Below are 18,012 nucleotides of genomic sequence, written 5' to 3' on the forward strand. Positions count from 1 at the left end.
CCTAACCTACCCAAGTCAAATGTACATAAATTACATACCTATATACAGAAATTTCATCACGTATTCGAGTGATACTCATATTGGAAGAATAAACATCATTTTTACCATAAAAAATTCGCAGAAATAAACCATCGAGGAGGAGGACAATATAGTATATAAGACGTGATGATACAACTGATTCAATAAGCAAAGAAATAAAGACCGAAGTATCAAAGCTCATCGCTTAAGTAGTATTTTTCACAATATTTCGAATGCTCAAATTGTGCGATGAGTATCAATAAAAGTTTACTCGTGACAAATTTTGAGCTCACAATGTACACAATTCGAAATTCAATTCGAAGAAATTCTCGCTAAAATTACAAGAATTTTCCAAGTTGTGATTGTCAAATGATGACAATTTCATAGCCCTGCATTTTTTTTTTTCAAATAATTTCAACACAGAAGCAAGATAACATGAAAAAGCAAGCTGAAAGCAGGATTCGTATCAGTAATAATAAATTACAAAAAGTCTAATAAAATGTCAGAAATGAAGATACAGAACTTTAGTCACACCTTTTGTTGAAGGAAAGAGAAGGGTGAAAATTTTAAAGTTTTAATTTTTCTTCTCTCGATGATTTCAGACATTTTAAGATTTATTCACCCCCCCCCCCCCCCCATCAGACTTCTCACGAGGTGTGCAGCTGAGAAATTTCTTTCAAAATAAATTTTAAAAGAAGAAAAACTTTGATTAGGAAGTTAGGAGAGAAAACCGATGAAATTGGAAAAAATTTGAAATTTGAGTGGTACCTATAAGGAAAAAAAAAGGCAGGAAATTTTGCTAAGAAGCAAAAAAAAATTAGGACTTGCAGGATCAGGAGAACTTCAACAACACGCTTGTATAACATTTCAAAATTCTTTTTTTTAAGGGGAGAAACGTAATTTTTCAAAGCGAAATTGGGGTAAAATTTCTTCAAGAAAGCATTTTTTTTCGTATCATACATAAAGCTATACGTAATTTTTTTATATTTTCCAAACATAATCAACGAAAATAATCCTGGTTTTCTTTTGTTTCGAAGAAAATCAGGCAAAAAAATTTCAAAATTCTCAAGGAAAGGGAAAAATGAATTAAATTCCAAAGCTATTCATGTAGCCAAAATCATCTACGTACGAGTACTTCAGGGTCGATTTTGACGAATTCGATAAATAAAATGGTTTCGTGTAACCCCCTCCCCCTTACCCCCACCCCATCTTCAAATCATAATTCAGGTGGGGTTTTATTACACAAAATATCCACTTTGTAAAGATATGTACCTATTTATAAATCTGAAAAAATTTCTACCAGACTTAAAATTTTTTTAGTGCAAATTCCAAAGAAACTTTCATTTTTTCCGCTCCTACCTCTCCCTCCCCTGTCCAATGCCTCATCCCTCCCATTCAACTTATTTCGTCGACATCACGATTTTAGACTACAAGCGAATAAAAAAAACTTTAAAATCGAAATGCAGACCTCCTGCAAAACATTTTTCAGAAATTCTACAGGATTTTTTTTTGACGCTGGATCCTTCAATATTCTATCCACGTTCCTCCTCTTTTCACCTCAGGGTCGTTGAGAGCCAATGCGGGCCCGGGGCGAATACAATTTGGCCCCATTATTAGGAACGAAACTATGTATAGAGGTTTTATGAGAAGGGGAAGGAGGAAAGGGTTTGACTGAAAATTTGGCGACTGATATCGGGAAAAATAAGAGTATCAATTTTGTCGATTGATATTATAATTAAGTATATTTTCATGACTTTTAAAAAATTTTCATTTTCTGTTTTGGATTTTTGGGGACCTAAATGTGATTTTTTTTGAATTTCAAAACAAGAAACAAATTGGCCCGAGCGAAGCAAGAGCAAAAGTTTTTGAGAATATGATTTCGAGAGGCCTAAAAATGATGTTTTTTTGGGGGGGGGGGGGAAGTTGATTTTGAAAAAAAAGAAAACATCCCCAACCGAAACGAGGGCGAAAACTTTTTTGAACAGTTGTCTATTGAGAGAGCTAAAAACGATGTTTCTATGTACATAAAAAGAATTTATTTTCTGGATTTCAAAATTTTAGAATTTGAAAGATTTTTTGAGGATGTTGATTTTGAAAAAAAAGAGAACAGACCCAAGTGATTTTAAGAGGCATAAAAACTAGACTTTTTACGCGAGAAGTTCATTTTTTAGTTAAAAACTTGGAAAAATTGAATGATATTTTTTTTAGAAATTTCAATTTTGAAAAAGAAATCGAAAATTTTTGTTTTGAAGAGTAAAAAAAATTGTGCTTTCTTTCATCATGGGCCCTTCTTTTACCGGGCTCTGCAGAAAGTGCAGGCCCGAGGCAAACTGCCCCCTTTGCCCCCTCCCAAACAAAGCACGCATATTACACGATTGTAAAAAAAAATGAAAATTAGTTTCAAAATGTATAATTTTGAAAAATATTTTGAAACCAAATAATGCATTGATGGAAACAATTCGTTTGAAAGCCGAATTGAAACAAAATGAGAATAAGTTGATCAAAAAATTCAGTCCTTCATTTTTTTATTCATTTTTTTTTTGAACAAATCAACCTTGACACTCTATTTTAGGTATCGCTCCAAGGAAAAAATTCAGTTTTCTGCCGGAAACCAAGTTCAAGAATTTCATTCTTCATCATTTAAAACTACAGCCAAAAAGGAACCTTTTTATCTGAATTTTTGGACTCTTTCAATTTGACGAACTTTTCAATTTTATATAAAAAATTATCAACTGTTTCAACGCAGTATTTCCGAACTGTCTGTAAATTTTCCCTTCCCTTCTAGCGTGAGATAGCTGCTAAATATTATTTGTAACATCCAGGCGATGATGGAAAAAATTATTCTAGAAAATGATAACATTTGATTTTAATGAAAACCATTCTCAACTTTTGTGACTATAAAATTCAAAAACTAATTTCAAAAAAACTGGCTCAGATCAGATGTCTACTCCCCTCCCCCTCTCCCCACAATTAAAATTAATGATTATAAAACAAAGTTTCTCAACCCGACTACTAATTCAAAAAGAAAATAAAATACCTCGAATCGAATAAATTTCTACTCCAACACAATTTTTAGTTTCATTTAAAAAACTCAATTTGATTTTAACGAAGCAAGACTGAAAAATGTCGTTTGTTTTTTTCAAGGATTTTTCCAACGAAAAATCACCAAATTTGGACAATTTTTTTTCATTAAATTTCGCCAGAAAAACACTGCAATTTTGCCAAATTTCTGATTTTTTTTCTCGGTTTGAGGACACATCGAAGTGATTAGAATTTTTTGTACGACTGTTTGATAATTTTCCAACCTTCTTCCCTTTTTTCTTTCCATGCCGAGGATATTTATTTCATTTTCTACCCTTTTTCTCCCATATTTTACTGGAATTTCTCAACATGCAACATCAAAAATGGCTAATTCTCAATTCTCAATAATAAAAATTCTGTCAGTAAAATTTTCTCTCTTCAACAACCAAACACTTATCATACTGTACATATCATTTCAATTACTCAGCCATTCCATAGCTTATCTTCATTCATACAATACGTTTCACATGTCTACCGGCAAACATTCTCCCCTACACCTGTTTCAATTCAGATGATGAACCACGTGTCTCGATTCAAAACACAACCTCAACAACTCACTACCTACGACATGCACTTTCCTCGCAAAAAAAAACACACCACACCAACACATGCGCATGCAAACATACTCTATACTGAAAGGGTTATAATAAAAGTACGTAACGTAGGTACACGTACTCGTATATAGATGAAAGTACAATATAAAGCATGATAAAACATCCTACCTGCGTCACGGTGCCTCTATGCGAAGTACTTCCTTGCCAAAACTTGCGCGAGAATCCTTTAACGTAACCGATCATAGATTGTTGAAAAGTGAAGCCAGGATTCCAGCATAACGATCCGTATCCGAATACCCAAACAGCTGATGAATCAACAAGTGCTTCAGCTTCAGTTTTCGTTGGAGAGGACGAAGACGAGGACGATGACGAAGGCGATGACATGATATCTACTCCGAATCCGAATACTGACCTAATAAACGTACATGAAACTATTATGCACTACTACTATTCGACCACGTCTCTAAGACTAACGTACTACCTATCTCTATGAAAATCACTATTATTTATATGTTTATTTATGGTACGAGTATTAAAAAAACGACGCATTATAAATCCAAAATAGAGAAAAAAATTGACTCAAAATAACGAAATAAAAATTGACAAACGATCACAGAGAGTTCTTTTTTTTCAACGTAATTTTCCAAACATTACTAAGTAACTAGTAACTACTCGTAAATATATAATCTACAAGCAAAAACGATACGTACGTACATATAAACAAGGAACGAAAAAAAAAAAAAAAAATGAAAAATAAAAACAAAAATTGGAAAATATTTAGAAAACCGATCGGATATGACGAATAAATAAATAAATAAAATACGTAAAAAATATAAGCAAGTACTAACGGATACTACGGCGGATGGCTAATACGTTTAAATCTATACTACTCGCATTCGCATTCGCACTCGATCAGTCTCGGTATCTATCTATACATCTATCTCTTCGAGCAACGGACTCGGACAGCACAGCGTCAATGATGAATCGTCAGTCTCAGTCAGAGTCAGCGCGGCACTGATTTGATTTTTAGGATGATGTAACTCAGCCAACTTTTACCACACTTGCACTCGTCTCGGGCTCGCGTTTGCGTACATTTGTACCACGAGACGTGCGTGGCGCGCGCGGCGTTACGGTCGCGGCGGTGGGCCGGTGGCCTACTGCCTGCCTGCTGCCTGCTGACTGCAGATTGCAGCCTGCCAGTGCGACGACGACCACCATCATTACCACCGACCGCCGACGGTGGCGGTCTCGACTCGAATCTACACCGTAGCGCCTTCGTACAGCATGTAGTATTTCCCTCTTCTGCTAACTTTTCATAGCGAGTTTTTCCATTTCCCCCTTGTTTCCCTTTGGCCGAGTATTGTTTTCGTGTTCATTACTTACGTTTTCATTTTTTTCCCCTGTGTATATTGTAGAGGTGGTATTTTTTCAACACGTTGCACGATACAAAACCATACAATTATCGACAAAGTTCATACTACATGATGCATGCGTAAGCACATACATGATGGTAGAGGTGAGAATGTCGAATGTTAATTCAAATTGTATCAATTCGATTCATCCTCTCCCTCCCCTACCACCCTGATGAAAATTTCAACAACGAAAAAATATCATCAGCCACAACAACGTGCCCCTTTGTGGCTTTCGATTTTTGGAAATTAAATTCAGAAACAGAAAACAACATTTCGTTGCCTGAGCGAAGCCAGGGCGAAAGCCCTAGAAAATTTACGATTTGTGAGGACAAAAATCCGATTTTCTTCAATTTTTCCTTCATAATACTACAAAACATAATAATATTTCTTTCAAAAGACCATAGGTACTTAAGAGGAGTGAAATGGTTCTTGAAAGCTTTCGGATTGAAATTTGCATGGAAAAAACGAAAACATATCCTGTAAAACAGTAAATAGTAGCTTAATTTCAAAAATAGTGTACTCGTAAATGAGAAGAGGGACGAGAAGCCGGAGGGACTGATAGTGAGAGTAAAATGAAATCTGACGTCATATTTGCGTTCAGGGAGTTCGAATCATACGAAAACGACTCCAATATCATCAAAGTAACTTTATTTTTTGAAAAGTAAAAATTGAGTCGGAGGCTGGAGACTCAAGAGAGGGCTAGATGAGTGTAGCCCAGAAAATCTCATGTCATATTTGTGCTCAGCGATATCGAATCATGTGGATATGACACCCTACTCAAATATAATTATTTCTCTCAAAATTTCCATTTAGCCCCCCCCCACGTTTTCCAAAAAATCCTCAAAAGTAGAACCTCTTGAGGTGTCACACTCCGATTTGAACGGGACTGCGATTTTTGGAAAGAGCATAGTCTAAAACCCCCAAAACCAAATTTTCAGCTGCCCAAGTTCATTTTTCGATTTTTGGCGAATTTTTGAAAATTCAAAATTGACTGTTTTTGGCGATCTATGCTTTTTTTAAAAAGTACGTACTTGATCAATAAAAATGGTCAAAATAAGTCCCAAAACTAATATTAATTACCCAAATCCAAATTTCACCATTTTCAGCCATTCTGGAGCCTCCAGCGCGATTTTTCAATTTCTCCAGAATTTTGAATTTGCTCCAGAAGGCGTGAATATGCAGTTGGGCAGCTCAAAATCGAGTTGTGTGTTATACTCGACCTGTTTAACGAGTTTATCCACATTTGAGCCGATTTTGAGAGTGACACCTCAAGAGTGGTTTTTTGACGTATCACTCTCGCTCCAAAACGGCTGGAAATTGTAGAAATTGCGCTCCGGGGGTTAGTTCTTGAAGAAATACAGCGATTCGCACAAATTTCAAAAATTTCCTCACAAACGGTTATCTTTTGATTTTTTGGATTTTTCAATTTTGAAAAAAGCTGGTCTAAAAACCACTCTTGAGGTGTCACTCCCAAAATCGGCTCAAAGGTAGATGAACTCGTTAAACAGGTCGACTACAATACATAACTCGATTTTTAGCTGCCCAACTGCATATTCACGCCTTCTGGAGCAAATTCAAAATTCTGGAGAAATTGAAAAATCGCGCTGGAGGCTCCGGAATGGCTGGGAAATTGTGAAATTTGGATTTGGGGGGTTAGTTCTAGACAGAATACAGCGATTCGCGTGAATTTCAAACATTTCCACACAAATGGGAAACTTTTGATTTTTTGGAATTTTTAATTATGAAAAAAGCTGGTCAAAAAGCCACTTTTGAGGATGTCACTCTCAAAATCGGCTCAAATGTGGATAAACTCGTTAAACAGGTCGAGTGTAACATAAAACTCGATTTTAAGCCGCCCAACTTCATATTCACGCCTTTTGGAGCAAATTCAAAATTCTGGAGAAATTGAAAAATCGCGCTGGAGGCTCCAGAATGGCTGGAAATTGTGAAATTTGGATTTGGGTAGTTAATATTTTACTTTTGGGACTTATTTTGACCATTTTTACTGATCAAGTACGTACTTTAAAAAAAAAAGCATAAATCGCCAAAAACAGTCAATTTTTAATTTTCAAAAATTCGCCAAAAATCGAAAAATGAACTTGGGCAGCTGAAAATTTGGTTTTGGGGGTTTTAGACTATGCTCTTTCCAAAAATCGCGGTCCCGTTCAAATCGGAGTGTGACACCTCAAGTGGTTCCCTTGTCAGAATAAAAAAGCCTCATGTCAATTTCAATTTTTTTCAAAACCATGTTTTTTTTAAATCAAAACATGAAAATTTTCGAGTACCTATAAAAATTGTTGATTCCATTTTTTTCAAAATTATGTATTTTGGTTTCTATCCTGCTCATTGCAAAACAACTAAATTTTTTGGTAAGTACATAAGTATATTTTTGAGGTAAAAATTTATATCAAAAAAAGGAAAAAAAAACATCCAAGACCATTTGAAAATATCACATCTTTGGGGTAGGTAGAGGTACTACGATATGGCAAGTAAGGAAAAATATCCATAAAAAATTGTTTGCCCGAACTTGCCCCCCTTTGAAAAAATTGCTATGCAAGTTGCAGAACTGCTGTTTTTTCATTTTTTTTTTCAGAATGTTTAACGTGAAAATTACTATTAAAATGAACAATGCTACCTTGGCTTGAAGATGAAAATGTCGAATTTTTTGAAATTTTATGTTTTGTAACCCCCCCCCCCTCCCCACCTCTTTGATGTCCCATTTCGAGGTTATACGAAATATGAATGCAAAAATCGACCTCATGTAACCCGAAAAACCCTTATTTCGATATACCTTGGTACATCGATCTTTTTCGAAATTTCATGTTTTACACCTCCCCCCTTCCTTCCTCCTTCCTTGAGGGCGTATTTCGAGGTTGAGAGTGACCCGAAAACCCCTATTTTGATGATACATATGTTGAATTTTTTGAAATTATATGTTTTTCACCCCCATTTCTCGAGTGCTCATTTCGAGGTTAGGGGAAAATTAATGCCAAAATCGACTTCAACGACCTAACAAAAAAAAAAAACATCCAAAATTTTACGGATTTGCTTTAAAAATTCGATTTTTGACCGCTACTTCTCAAATTCGGGCCACTGTGGGGCGCACCAAAGCAAAAATTTCAAAAAAATATATGATGTTTAGGGGCCAAAAATACATCCGAAAAACGCGTTTTTAAAATTGTACCTCGCGCAATCTTCATTCTTAAAAAGCATAATAAAATAAGTTGAAAACCTCTATTTTGAGGGGTAAATATGAGAAGGGGAGAGGGGTGGAAATTTTTATGAGAATACCTGTTATGGGTGTACGTACACAACATATTAGAAAATCAGAAAAACAAATTATTGCATGTAATTTCAGAAAGGGGGGTTTCTCAAAAAGGGGAGGGGCTGGGATTCTGAAACTTTCCACAAGGAAGTTTCTTGATATTAATACCCACACTCCATGCAAGACCCATTGTGCAGCATTCTCTCCTCCATTCTGAAAATCAATTCAACCCATACAAACAAAAATTCAATTCAAATTCTGACTCTCGAAAGAAGGAACTGGAGGGGGAGAGAGTAAAAATTAAGTTCAATTTAGGTCCTAAAAGTTCACTTTTGAATTCTCAATGAATTTTTTGAAAATTGCAAAAAATCGAAAAAACTATTTCAAGGATGATTTTCAATCTTTTTCGTGAAATATATTTTTTATTTTGGCAAAGTAAACCAATGTAAATAATTCCTTCAATTCAACTTCCACGCATCAATAACTACTTATTTTGAGTTATTCTGGAGCCTCCGGCGATTTTTCAATTTTCTCCAGAAACCTCACATCACTCTGGAAAGACTAGAAATGAACTTTAGAACCTTGGTCAGTGCTTACTAAGCACCCTCTCAACTGTTTTAGGTGATTATCGCGAAAGTCCAGGAGTGTCACTTCCAGGAAAAGTGAAAAAAAAACAAATTTTCAAGATGGGTTTTTGAAAAGATATTGTCTGATCATCACCCGGCTCGACAACAATCGCAATTTGACTTTTTTGGAGCCTCCAGCGAATTCTCAAATTTCTTCAAACGTTTCATATCATTCTGAAGAGCCAAATGAACTTGAGGATCAGACCAATAACTGTTGTCAAAATCATCAAAAATGTTCAAAAAAAACCAATAGGATAGGTGGATTTATTTTTGACATACGTATGTATTTTCAGCAGAAAAAACTCTCAATCTCATCAATGAATCGAATTGTCAGACTGTGTCAGATTTACAAAAATGTCTTTCTGATGTTTTTTCAGATCTTTGAAAAGTTGGAAAAATTGTTTTTATCAACGCAATTTCATTATTGTACATAGGTTAAAAGCAAAAAAAGTAGGTATTCATATAGGTAGTTTGAAATTTCCCTTCCAGAGGAGACGTTGCTTTCATTTTCTTCCCTACTCCTCCTAACCTGACTCGACCACCTTGATCATCTCAATTGCATTGGCATAAAATTGTCGTTAGGTTAATTCAAACTTTCAAAACGTAGAAATAGGTATCACAAAATTGTAGAGAAATAGACAAAAATAGGTATACATTTTAAAAAAAATTAGAACTTCTTGGATCCTTCTCATTTCAATTGCTTAGACTCTTCTGACTCTCAAAAGATCAATGATAAATCCAAGACGGTAAACATTTTCTATCAAGACATTCGTCTATTTTTATTTTGAAAATCAATTTTAAAACGTCAAAAAATTTCAAAAAATCTTTTCCTCTCAATTAGTTTATACCTACTTATCGAGATTGTTAAATTTTTATCAAAATTTCATCGTATCATTACACGATTTTTTTTAAATCCAGGAATATTTTTTTTCCAATTACAAATATAATTCCAGAAAAAAAAGGAAACGTGAAAAATTCGCCGAAAAAGAGCGCTCATCATGTAAAAAAAACTACCTTACGGTTTCATAATAATTATAACACATTAACAACTTGAAATTTTCTCTCGAAAAATTTTCCTGACTAATTTTAGAACTTGAAAGAAAAACACACTATGCTATTTTAAAACTAACTCCCTCAAAAAGGTCACTCTCACAAGTATTATTTTGGTTTTTAAAAATTCAGTCAGGGTCTTTCCGGTTAATAACAATCAATTTATTACCATGCACCAAAGACCGGTGTACGATAGATCGATCAGATCAAATACGTTTTCAAGGCAAAAAAAAATCGAATTAAAAATACATAGGTACCTAATATGTTCAAATTTAATGAAGTAAAGTAGGTACTTATAGGTCATGGTATCTAGTTAATATCGGTGTAAATATCCAAATTATTTTAGGTACGGTTAATTCAGAAGTTCAAAACAATACCATAATCCACAAAAGAACATTCGAGTCAAACCCATCTGACTTTAAATTCATCGAGAAAAAGATGAAAAAAAAAGCCAAAACGTACAATAAAAACCAAATCATCATAGAAATTAATCATAAAATTAGTAATTCAAAATCAAAAAACCAGGGAAGTCTTCTAGAGCATTACATAATTTTAAAATCAAAGCTTTCGAATCCTCTTAATAATATTTTCTGGTAACCAATGCTAAAGACTCGTAATCAAATCACTATCTGAAGTACCTAATTGCTAAAATTACCCAGTAGTAAGATATCTAATCATCAATCGTAAACATTCGAGAACACCTGATCAAGTCAAAAATAAAACCCACTCAATTTTTTACGAGTATCATCAATATTAAATCTTCAACTGATTTTTTTTTCTCCTCAAAAAAATATTAAATGAAATTAAAAACATATTACACTTACAATCTTACAAAATGTAACATGATGCTTCATCTGCGAAATAAACTTTGACATTTAAAACGACGAAGGCATTTTACGCCATTTTATTCATGAACAGACTACTCTGAATAAAATTCACAAAAATAAAATCACTCAGATTTATAATCAACATTTTTTCCCCTCTAAATCTACAGAGCATTCGAACGAACCTCTTATCTAAACGTTTCTTCAAATAAACGTCCCTCTCTTCATTCTTCTCGCAGTAGTAATTTATATAAAAATAATACGATGAATTTAGAATAAATCATGGTAACTATCCCAACAAAATTTATAATAGGTACTGATTACTGTTGACTTTGTGCTTTCACAACTTCGCAAGTTTTTTTTTTTTTTAAATTATTAGGTACCAATTTTAAAAGAAAAATTATCATCGAATCACTATTTAATAACTAAATGAAAAAGAAGAAATCTCAACATTCAAATAGGTACATTTCTTCAAGAATCAACATTAATCTTCAATTTTAAAAAAAATCACACGTTATAAACCCAAAATATCCCAACAATAATCAACATTCACAAACTCGACGATAAACATCAAAACAACGTTAAGATAACGCGATTTACCTGCATTTAACGTTTTCTTCCACATCGCATCGGTTATTTTCATATTCGAACGCGACACTCGCAAAACTACTGATTGCTGAAAACACAAAAATAAACGAAAAAAGCATCGTTAAAATACGAACCATTCACAATTTTCAAAAACATAAAAAAAAGTATCTATCAAGTTATAGAACTAGACTACTAACTATACAGGTTTCTTGCGATAGTTCACATCTTTCAGGCAAACTTACCAGCCAACATGATGATAAATTTCAGCAAACAAAAGTATTAGGTAACAATACCTACGACTGGGAAAAATGTTTTTTTGAAAATTAGATAAATACCGAGTTCTGAGTAAATTTTAAATACACTGGGCACGAAACATATGGTAGTTTAACAACTTTTACTACAACTTCTATGCGATAAATATAAAGCAGACAGAAAAAGTGAAATAATATTACTCGACGAGCTTATCTCTACGACTACTGTAAATCACAAACCGTATCAGTTTCAAAACGAATTTATAATAATTTGGTTATTTCGAATTAACACGAGTAGCATTTTCGAACGAATACAAAAAAAAACAGCCTACTTTGCAACGATCTTTTTTCGTTTATAAGTACAAAAATTACACCTATTCTGGCGGTAATTTGTTATTTTATCACAAATCGCTGCTTTTAAACTTTAATCAGAGTGCTGATTATGTAAATAATTTATAGATAAGTTTTTAATAGGTGCGAATGGAGTGGATATATTGATAATGATAACGAGTGACTTTTTAATTACCCGGCTACATATATTAAACGTTCGGAATAAAAGACGTATAATTTACGCCAACGAGTAAGTAATGAGAAAAAAAAATCTCCGACAAATTGCGAATCTCATAGTCAGCTGAAAGTTGAAATGTTTTATCTTTTCGTACGTATTATTTACACATGTGATAAATTAAAAAAAAAAAAAAAAACATTTTGCAGCGAAAATAAAATTTTCTAGTAGGTAACTGTACCTAATGTTGTTTTTTTTTCATCTGAGAAATTTTTTCAACTCAGCATTTAACTGAGAAAAATCTCAAGTAGGTGTGTTCATCCATAGCCAACAGCCATAAGTTCATCTGGACGCCATTTGACACAATTTGATTGAAATTTACTCGAGTCAGCACCTTTGAACAATGGACATTTATCTCGAGAATAAAAATGCTGATTCGAAACGTGCTCAAAATAAATACGTTGAAAGGTGACTAAACTGAATAGGAATTTCAAAAACGTGACCCAATCTTACAAATGTTTACATACGTTCGTATTTATATTTACAGGAGTGAAACAATTTTTTGATTAATTTTTACGATTTCCAAATCGTCGTTAAAAAAATTAATTATGCTGATTTTTTTCTTCGATCATAACACTATGCACTTGTAGATTACTTAATTTGAAAAGTACTTGGAACAAACATAGAGTTATTTTTATAGGTGTCAACGTTAATATCGAGTACCTACATTTCCAATGTTTGGGTTTTGAACGTGCCATTTCAATTTCTAAGATTAGCAATCGATCATAAATGGAGTGCTTTTAATCTTGATGTTTTTCCAACTGATTTGAGTATATAGTCGAGTATGGAATATTAGGTACTTTCATTCCATAATGCTAGTTAACTCGAGTGTTTTTTTTTTTAAACCATCGTATTGAAAGTCAGTACAGTGACTAAAGCTAAAATAATTTTTAAAACTAGATTTATTTTGAATTCATAATGAAAATTACGAAATTACTCAAATAATATAGTTGGATAAAAATTTGAATCATAAGACATTTAAATTGATTTTTTGAAAATCAAATTCAATTTTCCCATCCAAAATACACATTTTCATGCTTTTCATCTTTATTTTGTTCATTCAGAGAACTTACAACGTAACGAATGCTTTCGGCAACGTTCATACCATGCTGAATACACCGGTTCTCGTCCGATCACCGAAGTTAAGCAGCATCGGGCCAGGTTAGTACTTGGATGGGTGACCGCCTGGGAAAACCTGGTAACGTTGGCATCTCTTTTTACTAATTTTTTTTTACAAATTTTGTTTTTTGTTTTTCGAGTTTCATTCAGAAATTAAGAAGCTGCGAGCATTGTCCATTAAAATTCAAGTTTTACAGCTTTCTTTGAAAAAATACATTGAAATTTCTCTGAATTAAAAGACAAAAAAGTTATAAAAATAATTTTTTTTTCAATTATCTAGAATTCTAGAAATGTTAGATTCACATTGATATTGAATTCTGAGTCAATGTTGTGTCAATTCAGACCTACTGGTCTGTTTTTGGGACAGGACATGAGTATTTTAAAATAGTTTACCTGCGAAAGCATTTTGAAAAAATCTACCAGAAAATGTACATTATGGTAGATAAAATATGTACTTCTAAATACTCATATTATTCTGTCCCAAAAGTACGCCTGTAGGTCTGGAATTTAACAAATTTCAAAGTAAACCGAACATACATTTTCAGGGTGTCTCCGGAATTTGTTGGCCGAAAATCACTACCTTTTCACTACCTTTTTAAAAAAATCACTGCCTTCCAAAATATTTTACCCCCCCCCCCACTCACAAGAACGAGTTTTCATTTTATTGTGTTACAATTTCTCATGTGTAAGTACATGTAGAAATACAAAATGAGCGAACTCGAAAAATTAACAAATCAACTATTTCCAGAGTAAAATTCTTTCAAATATGAAAGATGATGATTTTTTAAAAAATTTCTAACAGTGATTTTTCAGGGTGTCTAGTCCAACAAAATTTCACAATAAAAAAGCAGGACTTTAGCAGGACATTTTTTAAACACTTGGGATTTTTCAAGAGGAGGAGAGGTTGGACGAGGCAAAATTTTGCATTAAAATTTTTCGCTTTTCCAATGTCTTCAAGCATCCCAAGATTTTTTTCAAGCAAGCGGATGTCGAGAATATAATTTTGTCGTTTCAATTTTTAATTTTATTTTCACTTTCAAGGTTCTTGTTACTGTAAGTAATGAAATTGGGCGAATAAAAAACTTTTGTTGAAATGAAAAAATATTTAAAAAAATTATTGGAAAATTTGAACAACATTTGGAAAAAAAATATAGGTACCTAGATACCAATTTTTCGAAAAAGCAATCGAAAATTAGTATTTTGAGGAGTATAGAAACATTGTTTCCTTGGGTGATGAATGAAGAAGTTTATTATTTTTGCTTCAAAATTTTTAAACTTGAATGATTATTCCAAAAAATTTTTCTGATTGAAACTTCGAACATTTCTTGAATTTGAACAATAAGTTTTTCGTATCGAAAAAGAAAAGCAAATAGCTCGAGCGAAGCGAGGGCAAAAGCTTTCAAAAATATGTAATTCAAGTTCTAAATAAAAGTCAACAAATGAGCCATTTTCTACAAAATTGCCGAAAATCACTACTTTCTTACTACTTTTACTACCAACTTTCAAAATCACTACTTTTTCACTACTTTCACTACCTGGTAGACACCCTGATTTTACAAAAATATCGTCAAAAATTGACATTAAAATAAAAACTTTTCTATCACTGAAAAAATAATTTTATTTTTTTCGTTCAGAGAACTTTCAACGTAACGGTAGATTTCGCCAACGTTCATACCATACTGAATACACCGGTTCTCGTCCGATCACCGAAGTTAAGCAGCATCGGGCCAGGTTAGTACTTGGATGGGTGACCGCCTGGGAAAACCTGGTAACGTTGGCTCAACTTTTACCAATTTTTTCTTTTCCAAATTTCGTGTGTTCAAGTTTTTATTTTGAAGGAGGCTACGAGAAGTGATAATCAAGTTGATTAAAAAATATCATTTAGTCGAAAATGAAATTTTTCTTGATATTTTCAATATGGTTGCTCTTGAAAAACTCAGTATACATAGCATAATCATTTCAAGTGAAGCTTTCTTCTTCTACATATGTATTAATCAGTATGGACCAGTGTTTGCATCATTTCTTCAGCTTCTGATGAAATATATATTGTTCTAAAATACTCATTGTCACACTTTTTGAGTATAGGTATTTGAATCATGGTTTTTCACGTGTTTCTCGCAGTTCTCTCTTGCTGAATGGTAGAAAAAAAATCAAAAATGAATATAAAAATACAATTTGAAGGTATCAAGATTCAAGACCGCTAAAAATAGATAGCAGTGATTTTAGAAAAGTAAAATAGAACTATGTAGTACCAAAAAATCAGGAAAAATACTAAAATTAAATAAGATTTTTACCAATCCAAAAGCATTTTAAATTCGAAGAACAATATTCTTAAATTCTTAGGTTCTTAAACATATCTATTTCAAATCAAGGGTATCTAGGTATGTTTGATTTGTATACATTTTTTTAAAGTGTTTTTTTCTTTCTTTTTTTGAAAGTCCATCAAGTAAGTATTTTTGAAAAGTTGATAAAAAAAATAATGAACAATGTTAAATCGTAAGTCATGTTTTCTAATAAATGAGTATGTTTTTTTTTCGAAAAAATAAAATAAAAATTCAAAAAGAAACAAAAAAAGTGCATTTTTGTTTTTAATTATGTATTATGCATTTGAAATTGAAAAGTACATATCTAATAATGTATATCAATTTTCAAATGAAGGATAGGTACTAGAAAATTAAGTTTTCTTTCACATACCAGAACTAAATTTTCCAAAATACTGGCATTTTACTACAAAAAATTGGAAAAATACGAAAGAATAATCATCTACGAAGTCTAAAATTGCCATTGGCCATAAGCTGAAAGACTAAAATAGTTAGGAACACCACATTTCATCGCCAACGTTCATACCATGCTGAATACACCGGTTCTCGTCCGATCACCGAAGTTAAGCAGCATCGGGCCTGGTTAGTACTTGGATGGGTGACCGCCTGGGAAAACCAGGTAACGTTGGCTCACCTTTTTGATCAAATTTTTTTTACATTTTTTTTCCAATTCTCATCTTTTTAGGATATTTGTATTTTTTAAATGTTATTTTATTTTCGGTCGCAATCAACTTACGTTAGTAAAGTACATACTAAGGCTTATTATGCGACTAAATTAATAATAGGTACTTCAAATAATATTATTATTATACAATTTTAGAAATTTTACGAATTTTATAATGTAGGGTATTCTGGTGAGTTGAAGAGAAAATTTCAAATTTTTTTGTCAACATTTGACCATCTCCCACCCCTCAGCTCCAGTCCACAGTTTTAAAAACTTGAAAAATTGTACGTGTCAAAAAAAATATTCACTTTAATTCAGCTTAGGTGGTGCATTGATGTCCACTAATTGTTCAATAATTCTATTCTAATTTTACCATCTTAAGGAGATGATTTTAAAATTATTACATTTAAAAAAAAAAAAATATTTTAAGAACTCCTGAATTTGGAAAACTTTGAAATTTTTCATAGCTATAAAGGCAATTTAATGCAATCTGAAGACATCAAGAGCTACCACCTAAACTGAAGAAAAAAAATAAAAAAATAAAACAGTTCATAATTTTTCAAATTTTGAAAATTGTGTACTCTTGCCCCCGGGGGGGAGGGGGGGAGGAGGTGAAACGTTGACCTGAAAATTTGAAATTTTTTCTGTGGCTTATTGAGGTTATTTAGCCATAAATTTTTCACAAGGCTCCCTCAAAATTCGAAAAAAAACTGAAAAACGACCCACCCTAGTGAACACCTTGCAAAATTAGCAGGGGGTAGAGGGGATAAAAATCCAAGGTTTTATTTAAGGAAACACTTCTGACTATTTTTTTCCGCAATGAAATCTTGGCTGGACAAAAACGTTTCCAACTTAACTAATTCCTCTACATTAACACTTTTAAGAGGCCATGGCCAATCAAAATGATCAAACGAGAATCCTGCTCTTGAAAAAAGAAATTGGCGCATTACGATGTTCCTTTTAACAAAAAAAAAAACCTGGATCACTGAAAAAAAAATTAAGATGAGAATGAGAGTAAGTATTTATATTAGATGAAGGTTCTTTGAAAAAAAGCCATGAATCGCGAAACATCTGTACTGCCTGCTATTTTATGCAACATCTTTACATGAAACACTCTACTACTTCTAGTTGCATAGCTTCTCAGACTAAGGCACTCGCAACGTCACTTTTCTTCATACTTTTAAGCACAATTTTCAACCACTTCAGTTCAAACACCTTCGGTTCATTCGCCTTGCTTTCATTCACTCGAAGATTTTTTTTTTGATAAGGTTTCGGCTGTTGTTCTAAATTTTTGATATTCAGAATAATGATCCAAAAATTTGGCGCCACTGCACTCCAAAATATTTTCCCAGTTTCAGAAACGATATTTTTTGATGTTTTAGGACAAATAATATAAAATATTTCAGAAGAAGAAATTTTCAAAATACGAATTTACCCAAAAATGAGCAATTTGCAAATTTTTAATCGCTCAATAGGTGAGTATACATCTAAAAGTGGTCTTGGATTTTAATGGAAATGACCTAAGTCAAGGCATGATCTCAAGTAGGCTACTATCTTTTGGAACTAGACCCTTTTTCCAAAAACAGGTTAGGTTAAGACTAGAGCGAAAAAACTACGATTTTTTCTAAAATCCTCTCCTCTTTGAGGACTCATAACTCGCCTCCAGGAGCACCT

At 32.8% G+C, this 18,012-nt stretch overlaps 1 protein-coding gene and 3 non-coding genes across 5 annotated transcripts in view; 3 read left to right on the forward strand and 1 right to left on the reverse strand.

The window, feature by feature from the left end:
- LOC135846233 (putative glutathione-specific gamma-glutamylcyclotransferase 2) overlaps positions 1 to 18,012 on the reverse strand; it is a 232,342-nt gene that overhangs the window by 36,939 nt on the left and 177,391 nt on the right. The window contains exons 1-3 of one of the 2 annotated variants that reach the window (XM_065365211.1): positions 11,661 to 11,997; positions 11,431 to 11,506; positions 3,822 to 4,065 (exon numbers count right to left, since the gene is read on the reverse strand). In XM_065365211.1, coding sequence (XP_065221283.1) covers positions 3,822 to 4,065; positions 11,431 to 11,506; positions 11,661 to 11,670 — 330 coding nt within the window. In that variant the 5' untranslated portion in view covers positions 11,671 to 11,997. Of the gene's footprint in view, positions 1 to 3,821; positions 4,066 to 11,430; positions 11,507 to 11,660; positions 11,998 to 18,012 lie in introns of those variants that run through there. The other variant, XM_065365210.1, reaches the window with a different exon arrangement.
- LOC135849554 (5S ribosomal RNA) lies at positions 13,326 to 13,444 on the forward strand. Its single transcript, XR_010559570.1, has one exon. It is a non-coding gene; the product is annotated as a 5S ribosomal RNA (ribosomal RNA).
- LOC135849553 (5S ribosomal RNA) lies at positions 15,015 to 15,133 on the forward strand. The gene has a single exon (XR_010559569.1). It is a non-coding gene; the product is annotated as a 5S ribosomal RNA (ribosomal RNA).
- On the forward strand, positions 16,187 to 16,305 carry LOC135849548 (5S ribosomal RNA). The gene has a single exon (XR_010559564.1). It is a non-coding gene; the product is annotated as a 5S ribosomal RNA (ribosomal RNA).

This window comes from Planococcus citri, chromosome 5, assembly GCF_950023065.1.
Source record: "Planococcus citri chromosome 5, ihPlaCitr1.1, whole genome shotgun sequence".
NCBI classification, from domain to species: Eukaryota; Metazoa; Arthropoda; class Insecta; order Hemiptera; family Pseudococcidae; genus Planococcus; species Planococcus citri.